A 15,710-nucleotide genomic window follows, 5' to 3' on the forward strand; every position below is an offset into this window, starting at 1 on the left:
AGAGATTTAAAAAGACTAAGATGCTCAACAGAGGTAGAAGTGATCAGTATGCTGGAGATTCTTATTGACAACATATTTTGTGAATTTGGAAGTTGACATTTTCAACAAATTGATCCATTCATATGGGAACGAATTATACGCATCTCCTTGCCGATCTTCCTCTGATGTTCATATTAGTCGGAATTCCTTCATACGCTTGTCAAAAACAACAAGATCAAAGATTCCAGATCATTTAATTTTGCATCCAGATATATAGTCAATAGAAATCCATTAAATATTCTCCAGAACTAGAAATTGAAGAAGGAAAAGACATGACTTCATCCGCCTCATTGTGTGACTCATACCTCGAATTTGACATATTAGGTAATCTCAGTACTAGATTCCATAACACACGAGACGATCTATAGTTTGAAATTATCAATTTTCCCAAACTTAGGTGTGTTAGTACCAAATACCAAACTTACCTGCATATGTGATATACATATCTCAACGCCTTCGGTGTTGTAGACAAAGCTTGCAGATGTTAATCAGATATTGCAAAACGTCAACGAGCAGCAAGTTGATGAACCAGAGGTATGTCAAAAACGTCTTGGTTTTTTTTCTAAAATTGATAAATATTCCGTATCAACTTCGGAAAAAATATGCGACAGTCTTGATGCAAAGGTTCTAAGTACTAGCATTGAATATCGTCTTTATAACGTGTTATATTATTGTATTTTTGTTTTAATTTGTAAATCGTTTCCTGTTGAGAATTGTTTGAAGTGTCTATTTAACGTTGTTCGTATTTGTTCATCCTGTATATATTCGTTATTGTGATGTGCTACATTTGTATGTTCCTGTTTTTCATTCTGGCTAGTGTGATTTGTCTTTTTGCATATCTGTTTTTTCTTTATAGTAATTTACAAACCTGCTCGTGCATTTTTCATTGTTATTCAACGCACATTTATTTTCTAAGATATACCCAACTGCGGCCAAGCTTCGCGATAGGTCGTGCGACATAATAAGACAAACAAACTTTATTAGATTAACTCTCTAAGGAACGATCGTTTTCATTGGTCAATTCAAACCTTCGACCTCACACCTGCAAAAATAGAACACACGTACTTTAACGTTGAATGGACTGATTAATATTCACGTAGCTGGTCAAGGTCGTCTAAAGCTTCTATCGTCGTATTCGCATACATGATTCTAATCACAATTCTAGCTTTATAAATGTGCATGTGAAATTCATTTGTGTTATAATTTTCTGCAATTAATTGGTAGTAAAGTTTAAACTTTAAAATCTTAACAGATAAAATATTCAATTTAAATATCTCCTCTAAATCAAGGGACCACATCAAAAGTTTATTGTAGGATAAAAAAAAAATTAATTCACATATTTTTTTTTCATTGACACACCGAAGTTGCTTATCCTGCCTTCTCTTTTACTCGATGGACTCGATGAATTAACGTTGTACTTGAAAAATGAAACTGTATACTTTACTACAAACACTTTTTATATTGTTTGCCAAGTTTTAGATATTCTTCATAGAATAGTGATTTTTTTTCTGATTCCATTTACTTGAAGGAAAAAAATAAATTCCGAAATTGTAAGTAAATTCATAACATGTAACACGCTTTGTTAAGAAAAAATGGAGATGGCCAATCATGGCACAGCGGATAATTAAATGAAGTTTATACAAACGATATAATTCATGAGGTTTTGCTATTCTCGGTTGAAAAAACGAACGTAAATTATATATTGTAAATATTAAACCGTTGGTTTTCCCGTTTGAATGGTTTTACACTAGTAATTTTGGGGCCCTTTATAGCTTGTTGATCAGTGTGAGCCAATGCTCCGTATTGAAGGCCTTACATTGACCTATAATGGTTTACTTTATAAATCGTTATTTGGATGGAGAGTTGTCTTATTGGCACTCACACCACATCTTCCTATATCTATGTAAATAGAAACAAACAATGTCTGTATTCATTAAATCATTTATATGTATTTATAAAAAGGTGAGTTTCATCTTGTACATACATTTAGTCATCCTTAATTTCTTTATATTTTTTTTATCAGTTTATCATACATGTTTCGTTTTGTATTTTATTTCAAATACGAATACATACTACATTTACTTTAGCGGATTGTTCAACAATGTTATGCAACTCTATTGTTACAGTATAAATTTAAAAATAAATATTCACTCATTCATAATCGAAAACAGTACATTTATATGTAATAAAGAATATGTGGTATGATTGCCAATGCCACAACTCTCCACAAGAGACCACAATGACACAGAAATTAACAACTAAAGGTCACCGTACGGCTTTCAATAATGAGCAAAGCTAATACCGCATAGTCAGCAATAAAAGGCCCCGAAATGACAATGTAAAAACAATTCAAACGGGAGTTGTTCCTTATAAACTACGACATTTCTCACAAGTATTAATATTTATTTAGTTCCAAACATGCGAAAGAAATAATCTTCACAGAATTCATTCAGGTGCACATATGATACGATTAGTTATTTTGTTTCTATCTTTGGAGAACAACTTCCTCCTTTTATGGTAGCTACTGTGTGCATGTTTTAGCATGAAAATAATAAAGGGGGAATGTCAGTGCAACTCATCATTATAATTATTGTAAAGCAGGATCAGTATTATGAAATACTTTATTAGTGACTACGACATTGTAAGGATTATAACCTATCGTAGGTATGAAAGAAATTAAAAGTGGTTCATTTATTCATCCGTATATAAGCGGCACATGTATTTTATTTTATCCTTATATTTCTCATCATGCCGGGTACAAGATAATTGAGTTGCTGCATGCATAAAGAACTTAGAATATCAGTATACTTTTTCGACCCCACTATTTGAAGTTAGCAAAACATTTATTTTAATCTTTTGGCCAAAGGTTTATAAACTATACAAATCATTGTTTTTACGTTCGTAGTAACATAGTAAATTCCATTGTGGGTCACCTGTGTCAATTCACGTGCACACCGACTAGACTGACTACATTGCTGTTGTATTTAAATCTTTCGGCCAATGAAATGAGACGTTACAAGTTGTTTGTTTATGATACGCCAGAATGTTATCAATGAACTATCAAATGCTAAACTTCACTGCATATCACTGTACCTTGGACGATCTTATTTCACAAAGGATTTCTATTGTCTACTTATTGTACCTCGAACTTATTTACCCGATGTAGGTCTTTAAGTTGAGGTTCAATTCAATTAAAGTTAATCGGGCATGACTAATTAGATACGCCCTCTTACAATCACGGGGTCCGAAATAGGATTGGGAAAAAACACCCAGCAAAATACCTTAATTTACAATTTCAAGAATTTGTTTGATTCAAAGTGCTTTTGTTTGTTTTAGCCTCGGTCACACCTTACCGGATAGCTCGAACGGACGCCTAACGGATAACTTTTTTTCAATCCGTTCATGTCCGTGAGTCGTCCGTTTTTATCCGTTAGACTTCCGTCCATATCCGTTGCATGTCCGTTAAGCGTACGTTTTATACGTCGACGTCCGTTCTGTCCGGTGGAAAATTTTGAGCATGTTCAAAACTTTGAACGGACGTCCAACGGATAAACATTTTGAATATTTGCGCGATTTACATATATTGTTATTGTCGCTTTTGATTTTTCCGTATATCTTGTTCATCCGTTTTATCCGGTACGCTTCCGTTAGGTGTCCGTTTTATGCGCTACTCGTCCGTTGGATGTACGTTCGACATCCGTTCTGCCCGGTACGTGTCCGTTTCTCGTACGTTGCATATCCAGTGTGTGTCCGTTATGCATCCGTTACACGTCCGTTTTATTCGGTCAGTACATCAACGGACTCCCAACGGATAACAATTTTGTGAACGGACAACTTTTATTTTCATCCGTTAGGCGTCCGTTCGTGCTATCCGGTAAGGTGTGACCGAGGCTTTAAATATCTTCGATCAATAATCAGGCGGTATTTTGTGGAAATAAATAACCTGTCCCGAACCGGGAGATGTTGGCTGCAATAGGAATTAATTTATAAAAAGTCCATATCTCATTTACTTATAGTGGCGGTTATTGATTGTAAATTCATGACGTTTTGTATATGGCGTTCGTCTATCGTGGAGAAAAAAGAGGGAAGGAGGACTTAACTTACGAGTTCGATCATTATGGTTCAAATCTATTCTATTACGGCATACGTTTTACCTCTAGCGAACGCTCTGCCTTATTGTAAAAAGTGCCACTCTAAATTTGAAAACATTTGCTTCAAATTGATCCACTTTGAATCTAGTCGTGAATATGCATGTCATATTTGCCACTGGACACAATGGAGCAATAAATTAATCAGCTTCATTTATCGATTTATAATCATTTGTCCTCAGTTGATTATAGTTTCAAAGTTTTCAAATTTTTATATGTTCCATTTTTATTTACATTTGAATTTTTATGCGTAAAGTTTAGCATTTCTTCCATCATTTTTCTCTTTGCATTTAATCTTTTTTTTTAATATTAAAAAAAACATTGTCGTAGTACACATCAGAGTTACATTTCGTCCGTTTCGTTTCCGTTTTGTATCCGTTACATGTCCGTTATACATCCGTTGGAGGTCTGGGAGATAAATTCACCAACGGACTTCTACCGGACGTTTAACGGATAAAACAGATGAGAAACGGTCTTCTACCGGACCTATAAGCACAAGGATAATAGTTACGCTGAACGGTGCCCACTGGTCACCCTATAAATAGTACTCTTCTGTGTAGTAATATTGTAGTTCTAAAAATAGAAAACCAAAAATAGACAATTCTTCTTTCTATTTAGCAATACACCATAGCTCTAGAGCCTGTCACCGTCTGTATTATCTGTAAGTAAAATTAACGTACTGAGCAATTGAATACAATGAATAACACAAACTTCAGTTTAATGAAGTTATTCAAAGCAAACTATTTGTTTCATCCATTTTGCATGATTTGTCATTTGTGATGACACGTTTTTTAAATGTTCCAATCACAGACTAGAAGGAAATCTTTTTTTAGAAGTCCGCGGAAAATGTAGATAAGAGTGGTATGTATGCATTTAATGTATTGTATGAAAACATTTAATATGATGGCAACATACACTATGTTTATATAAAGCTGCAACTATCAATCTTTTTGAACTTAAAACTTGCAATCGTTTCTGGTCAAATGGCTACTTAGGCTTGATTGAACGAATCATTTTTTGTTTCATGATTACCTTACACAAATATATAATTAGATTACATGTGGTCATCTTAACCAGAAATAGGATTTGTTAACCTCTGTTGGCCTTAATATGCTAGAATGGGGTAACTTCTGGTCACCTTATGTAAATATTGGATTTGGTGACCTCTGGTCACCTTTTGTAAATATTAGATTTGGTGATCTCTGGGATCTTATGTTAATATTGGATTTGGTTCCGTCTGGTCATCTTATGCAGATTTCAGATTTGGTTATCTCTGGTAATTAACATTTTCATACAACTAGTTGATGTTTTTCATATCATTTGTAAAAAGTTTGAGACAATCAAAGAAAAAGAGAAAAGAAGAACAGGTTTGATATACATTATAGGTCAACAAGAATATAGAATATTATTTTATTAAGTTTGATATATCGATAAAACTTTACATAATGAACATTATCTTTCACGATCATCTACAAACAAATCTAAGAAAAATCCTTGATCTTTCAAATATTGCCAAGGACATGGACAGTTGATAATTTAGTCAATTTCTTCTTATCCTCATCAGACACTTTTGGATACATAAAATTGAATTTACTAATACAATTATCATATGTTTATCTTCTTTTTTCAGAAGTCGTCAGAAAATGTAGATGAGAGTGGTAGGTATGCATTTAATTTATTGTAATAAACATTTAATATGATGGAAACACACAGAATGTTTATATAATGCTGCAACTATTCAACTATTATTCTTTTTGAACTTAATAATTGCAATCGTTTCTGGTAAAATGGCCACTCAGACTTGATTGAACAAATCATTTTTTGTTTATTGATTACCTTACACAAATATTTATTTTGATTACATGTGGTCATCGTAACCGGAAATGGGATTTGATAACCTCTAGTGGCCTTAGCATGCTAGAATGGGGAAACTTCTGGTCCCCTTATTCATATAATGGAATTGGAGACCTCTGGTCACCTTTTGATAATATTGGCTTTGGTGACCTCTGGTCAACTTGTAGTAATATTGTATTTGGTAACCTCTGGTCACCTTATTCATATATTAGATTTGGTTACCTCTGGTCACCTTATTCATATTTTAGATTTGGTTACCTCTGGTCACCTTATTCATATTTTAGATTTGTGGTCACCTTATTCATATTTTAGATTTGGTGACCTCTGGTCACCTTATGTTAATATTGGATTTGGTTATCTCTGGTCACCTTATGTTAATATTGGATTTGGTTATCTCTGGTCCCCTTATGTTTATATTGGATTTGGCTATCTCTGGTCACCTTATGTTTATATTGGATTTGGTTACCTCTGGTCACCTTATGTTAATTCTAGCTTTGGTTACCTCTGGTCACCTTATGTTAATATTAGATTTGGTGACCTTTGGTCACCTTATGTTAATAATGGATTAGGTTACTTCTTGTCACCTTATTCATATATTAGATCTGGTGACCTCTGGTCACTTATGTTAATATTGGATTTGGTAGACTCTGGTCACCTTATGTTTATATTGGATTTGGTTATCTCTGGTCCCCTTATGTTTATATTGGATTTGGCTATCTCTGGTCACCTTATGTTTATATTGGATTTGGTTACCTCTGGTCACCTTATGTTAATTTTAGCTTTGGTTACCTCTGGTCACCTTATGTTAATTCTAGCTTTGGTTACCTCTCGTCACCTTATGTTAATATTAGATTTGGTGACCTTTGGTTACCTTATGTTAATAATGGATTAGGTTACTTCATGTCACCTTATTCATATATTAGATTTGGTGACCTCTGGTCACTTATGTTAATATTGGATTTGGTAATCTCTGGTCACCTTATGTTTATATTGGATTTGGTTATCTCTGGTCCCCTTATGTTTATATTGGATTTGGTGTACCTCTGGTCACCTTATGTTAATTCTAGCTTTAGTTACCTCTGGTCACCTTATGTTAATATTAGATTTGGTGACCTCTGGTCACTTTAGGTTAATATTGGATTTGGTTATCTCTGGTCATCTTATGTTATAGAATATTATTACATGAATTTTAATATGCCTATAAAACTTAACACAATAGACATTATCTTTCATAATCATCTACAAACAAATATAAGAAAAATCCTTGACCTTGCAAACATTGCCAAGATCATTGGCAGTTGATAATTAAGTAAAATAATACTGATCCTCATAAGATAATTGAATTTACTAATACATTTATCATATATTTATATTCTTTTTTCAGAAGTCCTCAGAAAATGTAGATGAGAGTGGTGTGTATGCATTTAATTTATTGTGTCAAACCTTTAATATAATGAAAACATACACTATGCTTATATAATGCTGCAAATATAATTCTTTTTGAACTTCAATCTTGCAATTGTTTCTGGTAAAATGGCCACTTAGGCTTGATTGAACAAATCATTTTTTGTTTGTTTCTTGATTACCTTACATAAATATTTAATATTGATTACATCTAAACAAGAAATGGGATTTCTTAACCTGTGGTGGCCTTAACATGCTAGAATGGGGTAACTTCTGGTCACCTCATTCATATATTGGATTTTGTGACATCTGGTCATCTGATGTTATTAGATTTGGTGACTTCTGGCCACCTTATGTTAATATTGGATTTGGTGACCTCTGGTCACCTTATGTTATTAGATTGGGTGACCTCTGGTCACCTTATGTTAATATTTGATTTGGTTACCTCTGGTCACCTAATGCTGATTTCAGATTTGGTTACCTCTGGTCATCAAAACATAAGTCATGTTATGTTTTTTTTTATCATTTGTAGGAATTGTAAGACAATCAAAGAAAATGAAAAAAAGAACAAGAACAGGTTTGATATGCATTACTGGTTCAGCAAGACTATATTTTATTGTATATTAGTCAATACACTTGATTCTCAAAGAAAACAGTTTTTGCTGGTTAAATTACATATATTGGTGATCTCGTTTTTTTTTAAAGCATTCATAGAGTAGTTACATGGTAGGTAAGGAATGGTGAATTGGTCGAAAGGAACATTCAAACTAAAATTTGGAGAACAAACTGACAAAGCTTGGACAAAACATTAAAAAAGATTGAAATTCAAATTGCAATCATTATAATTCAATACAGAAAAAATAAAACTGAGCAACATAAACCCCACCAAAAACTGTAAGACATTTTTTTAAGTTGTAAGAAATTTCATAACGGTGCCTAATATGTCTTATTACATATATTTTTTAGCTTAACTGCAAGAAAAGATCACAACTGTATCTCACTTCAGTTCCAGGTGATGTTGACTATCAAGTTAAATGCTTTAATCGAGGCTCTTGTCGATAACGAATCAACCAAAAAGGCTGTTTTCCGAAAAATGAAAGGGACATCTGCCCCAAAAAAGGATGACAATGAAAAAACTAAGTAAGTGTTTGAGGGGAATTCAATTGTTCAGATTTTACGAACATTGGATCTATAATGGCTACAAAAGCAATCGTCTTCTTGACATCCTTATTACATACTAAGAGTATGGAATGAAATACACAATAGAAAATGCAAACAACTAGAATAACATGAAATATATAAAACATACATTTTCCAAATACCATGATCATTATGTATTCATTTTCTTAACAATCAATTATACACTGAGTATTCTCATCTATTTTTCAATAATTATTCTAGACTAAATTTGAAACAAAATTCAGTTCATAAATTCATAATGAAGTCTATAATGCAATCTATCTTTTTGCACTCGAGGTCTACAAATGTATTATATAGAATATGAACAATTGTGTTAATTGCGAATGGAAATGATTCAAACACAAACATACTACCAGCTGTTCAAAAATAGATTTTGTTTGAATATAACTCTATGGACACGGGTAATATGCCAAAGAAAAAACAACCCGACCAAAACGTAAAAACAACTCAAGGTTGTGCAAGTTTCATATTTCTCTGTGTACTAAATAATAAACTTATCAAAGCAAACTGACATGCAATCAATCATTTAAAAATTAATCGCATGGTTAGAATACGAACTATAAAATCATATACAATCTACTTCTTACAGGTCATAAACGTAACACAATCAACACTACATTTTTATCGGAAAGCTAGGTAGAACAATTGATGTACAAATTACTATTTAATTTGGCCTTACAATTCGACTTGGTCCTATGTTTTATTGTAGATATGTATAACATTGCTATTCTCATTTATTTTTAAACGGTTTAACATGCTCTGTTTTATTGTAGCTAGGAAACATTTGAAATTATTGAATAAAATATTTGTTATTAATGACATAAATTAAGCATTATAGTACCAACATACTAACACATTTTAAAAAGAATATTTAAGTCAATTAAATACATTTTTGTAAAGTATTTTCTTTGTTCAGATTAAATTAGTCTTATTAAAACTAGAAGTCAGAATTAAAATAGTGTCATTATATAAAATAATGTAGGTAAAGAAATATCCTGATATAATAAAACTGCTGTCTTAACTTATATTTGCAGAGAATTTATTGGCCATGTTATAGGCGAACTAAATAAAACAAATGTTAACAAGACAATGCATGGGACAGTTTTTGAGACCTTTTGGAAGACAATAGAGACAATGCTGCCAGGTAATGATTTATTAGACACATCACACGTATTATCTTAACTTCAAACATATTTGATCATTTGCTTAAAACATATTACCTACTTGAGACAGCAAACAGACCTAGTCAAATGTATATATATAGCCAATTTATCTGTTTGACAAAATCTTCATTAGGAATAGGTAATAGTTATATTAAATTATATACATTTGGTAACATCAGTATCTTTGCAAAACATATCAAGAGCAAACTGTATATGTTCTACTTTTAAAGCCTTTATGCACCAATGTAACATATACATTTTTTGAATTAATATCAAGAAAAAGCAGTTTTTCTAAATCAGTATAATATTTCATTATTTTTGTCATTGAAATAGTTTACGAATGGATTCTTTCTTTCTGTGGTTCGATTTGAAACTGCCATCATCATTAACTTACGCCCCTGTTTTTTACAACACACTTTCGGCTTACTAAAGAGTCATGATCAGTTTTTGAACTTTTGTATTTTCTGCTTGGAAACAGCGGATGTTGCTTTCGCTTTCTTGTTGTTTTGGAAAAGTTGGTTGTCTTACAAATATGTAATGCCGTTGTGATTGCTTGTAAAATAGTCTTTTTTTTCACGTCAATTGTTAGGGTGTTATCATTGTTTACATATATATTCCCTCAATTTTTCTTTTAATAGCCTGTTCGGTTGTTTCTTTGTCTTCCTTTAATTGTTGTCTTGTTTCATCAATTGGGGTAGACTCTATGTCAGGTGATGAAAATACCATTTTTTGCTACCATCACACAAATACAATGTATACCATGGCTATTGGCAAAACATGTACATTTAAATGAGGTCAAATAAACAACTGATACATTTCCCAATCTGGACAAAACCTCTAGATCTGCGCCCTACAGTGAGGTCGATGTTCCTTTTAGACGCAATAAATTCAGCTAAATGAACATGCTTACACATCCCTAAAAAATAGGAGAGAATGGAACATAAATAACTGTATTATACCTTTATGGTTTACTTTCAATTGTACAACCTTCAAACAAAACCACTAATGACATTCAGTAAAGATTAACTTAAATTAAATCGCATTGTTTTAGAAAAATTGACGAGTCAAATGATTATTTGCACTTGTATAACCTGATGACGGTTATTGACACCTTGTTGGAAGACACAAACAATCAAAATCGAGGAGACTCTTAACCCAAAAGACATTCACAACAGTAAAAAAATAAAATAATAAACAACGCGAATTCCACTAAAAACCTGAAGTAGAATTAGATGCTCCAGAAGGCTAAGCATTTGTGGGACCATATACGGCACCCGCGAAATTAATAATCTTGATTTCAACAATTCTTACTTGATGGTGTACTTTTAAACATTGTTGAACTGACTTAAGATAATAAAAAAAACACATACCTCTTGTTGTTGCAGCTGGACAATTGCACACTACATTGACAATGTCCACATTATAAATCGTCCCAAATGCTGTCTGTGATGGAACAGTGCATTCTGTGGATGAAGTCCATTGCACCATTTGTTCAAGTTCTGTCTTGGGCATATTCTCTGCTGTCAATTTACTTTTGTCTTCCCTTTGTCCTCCCATATTTTTCAAGCGACTAATCTTTGCGAGTTCATCTCGATTGCTAAAATTACGATGTTTTTTTATTTGAAAACATAATTCAAAGATCTATTAATAAATTATTTCTTAAAAAATTGAATTCACAGTATTTAATATTCAATGTAATTGCATCTTTAATTGAAATTATCTTTCTAATTTCAGACGATTCAAGTGAACGATAAGAAGAACAGGATTGTGACAAATTTAAACTTACTTACTCATAAAACATAGTTACATTTACATGGAGTAAGATTATTAAGTCCTCTACTCTGCTATTGGCATACCCACCAAGGAAATGGTATTTCATGCCCAGGAAAAACCTGAAAATGACAAAATGTTATTGAGTTTGAATTTATGATTTATGTTTGAAGGAACAAATAGAAAGTACATAAAATTTTAATGTGTATACATTTGAATGTTATAAGTTGCATTAAAGTTTTTGTTTTAATGTTTTCATACACATCAGGTTTTGCTAGACTACATTTTTCATTTGTCTGCTTTTATGTAATCATCGACTTGCATTGACGATTATGATTTTTGTATTAAATTTGCATAACCCTATCATGAAAGAACGGCAATAATCTCTCCGTATAGTTAAACAATTGTATAGTTTATATCATTTTAAGTCTTTGGTTACCCACGAAGAAGTAGGATATAGACAAAATGTAACACTTTTTATACTTCAGGTCATAAAAACAGAGACAGTTCAGTTTATCCCCAAAATAAAATATAATTAGTTACTATTATCAAATAGATAATGATTAGATGATGCTTAACATTTCGATTTTGTAATATATAAGGTGTATAGTAATAAAATGTATTAATAACCTTTCAACTAAGTTATTTGTATCTTGATCTTAATGAAAAAATATGTCTTCCATAGTTGGCCCATCGACATCCCAACTTGTCAGTACACCAGTTGTCTAACAAGTAGTCTGTTATTTGTTTGGAAGGCATCTTCTCTTGCAACATTTGAACTTTTTGAAAAGTATATTTGTTGATGAAAAATTATATTGACACATTTCTTTTGAGTATAGGAACAGAATCTATAGATTAAAAACGCATGTACTCATAAGCATTGTACATTTATAGGTAAGATCTTCAAATCGCATCAAGCAACTCTTTGTACTTTTAAATTATTTTACTGATATAATTCAATAGAGATTCATTGGTATATGTTTTAGTGGGTTCTTTTTATCTTTTATCAACCAAAATTTATGGTTTTTGTAAGTGTCACTAGTTCATGAGATAAATATTATTATGTAAAATTATTTATCTAATATTCTTTGCCAAAATTTAACTGAAATTTGTGTTGACGTTAATTGTATTTAATTTGATATGCAGGAAAAGATGTTTCTTTAGATGAATCTTTCTTAGCATTGTCTATTGGTCAATTGTCAAATAACTATCACTGCAAGAATATGTGAATAATGTCATAGTTTAATCTGTAATTTTTACAGACAAATATATTAAAAGATATAATTGAATGGCCTTTATTTATCTTTTATATCCATATCAGATTTGGTCTTGACTCCGAATGATATAACTAATTGTAAACAAATAACATGACGAAAATGAAGTGTTAATAAGCAATGATATTGAATTTGAATTATTGTCAACTTTGATACCCACAAACCTTGGACATAAATCAAATCCATGATTTTCAGCCGTAGTCTTCAGAGATCTCACAACTATTTTGACAACTTTACCAGTATCATTTGACGAGATATATTACAAAATATGAGTGCCCCGGCCTTGCTGTTCATCTCTTGCAAAAAGAGCATAGAATGAATAACCATAGACAGTTAAACAAAACATATGTTGTAAGTTTATTGTCACACAGTTAAACTTTTTTTTAAACGTATCAATATTTTAAATTGAAATTTCCATGATTATATATAAGTATATACCTTTATATGTAGCATCTAAAACCACCACATTTTCTCCTAGTTTCATTATTCTTTGTCTTTGTGCTTCATTCTGGTAAATAATTACTAATGGTTATACCCCCCTACAATGTAAATGTTACATATTTATAAATGCCCATAAGTATGAGTATGAATTACATATTTTATGTTAAAATCATGTTCATATAATGGAAGAGAAGACGACAAACTAGCTACATTGTACTCATTTTAAATAACCTCAATTAAAACTGAAAAGACAAAAATGTAAACTCTATTGACAAAATATATGACGTGTGAACAAGTATAGCACTTAAAACAATCAAAGGGATAAAAAACGAAAATACAAAACATCTATTATAAGAAGTCAGATATACGTTCAGTCTACAGAAAACTCGTCTGTACAGCTCTCATTGAATCATTTTACGGACAAAAACATATACGAAATTGAACAGACGAATACTGTAAAAAATATGTCATTTGAACATAAGGCAATCAAGTCATGTCTGAAGAACAAAACAGGGTATCAATCATTAATTTCTGAATTACTCTTTATCAGCATTATGCTTATATCAGTCATTAAAATTTACAAAAGTACATTATTATATAAGAACAATTTCTCTTTCAATTCTTGGTAGAAAATTAACTCTTCCTTCAGTATTTGTGTGTATAGCTCTGGTTCAGCTACAGCTTCATTCTGGTGAATTCTAAAACAAAGGAAGAAAAATGAAATTTAACCAACTTTTATAGAAATATCATAGATCAATACCAGTACTGACATATACAGAACCAATGTCAACAGTACATCTGTATACTTTGACAAGAAAACACCAAAGTTCATTTACTGTGTAAAATGTTGCGGGAAGTGTTTACCAAATTTAACATCTGTATAGTGTGCTACGAGATAACCGATTCCAATAAAAATTCATTGTGACCATAGGTTACCAAAGCCAATATTTTTGAACGGTAACCGGAGGTTACTAAAATTAATATCTGTGTATGCTGACCAAAGGTAAGCCCATTCCACTAAAGGGTGACCAGTAGTAACTTAAGTTAATATATGTATACGATGCCCGGAGGTAATTTCATTCAATAATATGAAAGGGTTACCCAATTCGATATCTGTGTTTCAAATCAAATCAAATCAAATCAAATAATTTTATTGGTGTAAATTCCTATACAGAAATGATACCAGCCGACATTTACAAAATACAGATACAAATACAAAAATAAACAAACAAACAGACAAAAGCAAAAAAAAAAAAAAAACAACATATTTTCTCAATGATAAGAGATACATATTTTATATTTACATTGCGTGGAGGTGTTATTCATACAAAATTATTAATTCAAGCTATTAACAATTAGCTTTAATACTATAAAAGTTCTTAACAACATTATGTTTGCTTTAAATGAATGTTCAAATCATACATATCGCTTATTCCAGCTACACTTACAGTACTAATGTCTGTATCATTACTTTTCAAAATGAAACTAAACTTATCTTATTCACACATATTAGCAAAAGATGGAACTATATCACTTAAATTACAAAAGAGTACATTTCTATTAATTTCTAGTGCTTTACATTGAATGAGGAAATGGAACTCATCTTCAATTCCATCGTTACAAATTGGACAAATTCTCTGTTCTAAAGGTGTTCTAGTATATCTACCAACTTCTATTAGTAATTTACTATTACTAATTCTGATTTTTACCATTTTAGAAATAACACTTTTGTAAAGGTCCAGTAGAAGATATTTTTCTAATTCAAAATTATTTTTAACTGTTCGATATGTTCTTAGTTTATTACCATGACTATTACCATTATTTGAGTCACAAAAAAGAGCTTGTTTCCAGTATTTTATGAATTCCTCTTCTAATTTCTTTTGAAATGAAAAAAGTAATTTTTTCTTTGACATAGTATTTTGATTTTCCCAGACATGTTGAAAGCCAAGTTTACTTAATAACACTTTTCATTTACTACAAAAACCATGAGGAAAGTTTAAGTTTTCATTGTATGCTTTCTTTACCATACTCTCACTGTCCATGTTAATGATATGAAGCCAGAAGTTAATTGTATTTTTAAGGGCTGACAATGAAAGCGGGAATAAACCTAATTCAGAAAGTACAGCATTATTAACAGCACCTTTATTTACACCTAATAAAAATTTAGCAAATTTGATTTGAATTTTATTTGGACTGAAGTTTGCATAGTTTGACTCGATGGTAGTATTTTGTTTCACTAAACTAATAGTAGCCCAAACTTCACTGCTATATAACAGAATAGGTTTAACACAAGAGTCAAAAAGCTTTAAATGTGGTAATAAATTCATCTTTTCAGAAAATAATAGTTTTCTAATACAAAATATAGCTTTGCTAGCCTTTTTACATAACTGTTCAATTGCTGTGGTAAAAGATCCAGA

The 15,710-nt window shown here is 31.3% G+C and overlaps 1 protein-coding gene across 1 annotated transcript; it reads right to left on the bottom strand.

Moving 5' to 3' along the window:
• Nucleotides 1-10,216: 10,216 nt before the first annotated feature.
• Nucleotides 10,217-11,451, bottom strand: LOC134723529 (uncharacterized). The gene is made up of 2 exons (XM_063587117.1): nucleotides 11,179-11,451; nucleotides 10,217-10,724 (listed from the first exon to the last, which is right to left on the bottom strand). Exons 1-2 carry the CDS (start codon nucleotides 11,363-11,365, stop codon nucleotides 10,594-10,596), a joined length of 318 nt encoding a protein of 105 aa, XP_063443187.1. The 5' UTR covers nucleotides 11,366-11,451; the 3' UTR covers nucleotides 10,217-10,593.
• Between the last annotated feature and the right edge of the window lie 4,259 nt (nucleotides 11,452-15,710).

The sequence above is a fragment of the Mytilus trossulus genome, chromosome 6 (assembly GCF_036588685.1).
Source record: "Mytilus trossulus isolate FHL-02 chromosome 6, PNRI_Mtr1.1.1.hap1, whole genome shotgun sequence".
Lineage (NCBI taxonomy): Eukaryota > Metazoa > Mollusca > Bivalvia > Mytilida > Mytilidae > Mytilus > Mytilus trossulus.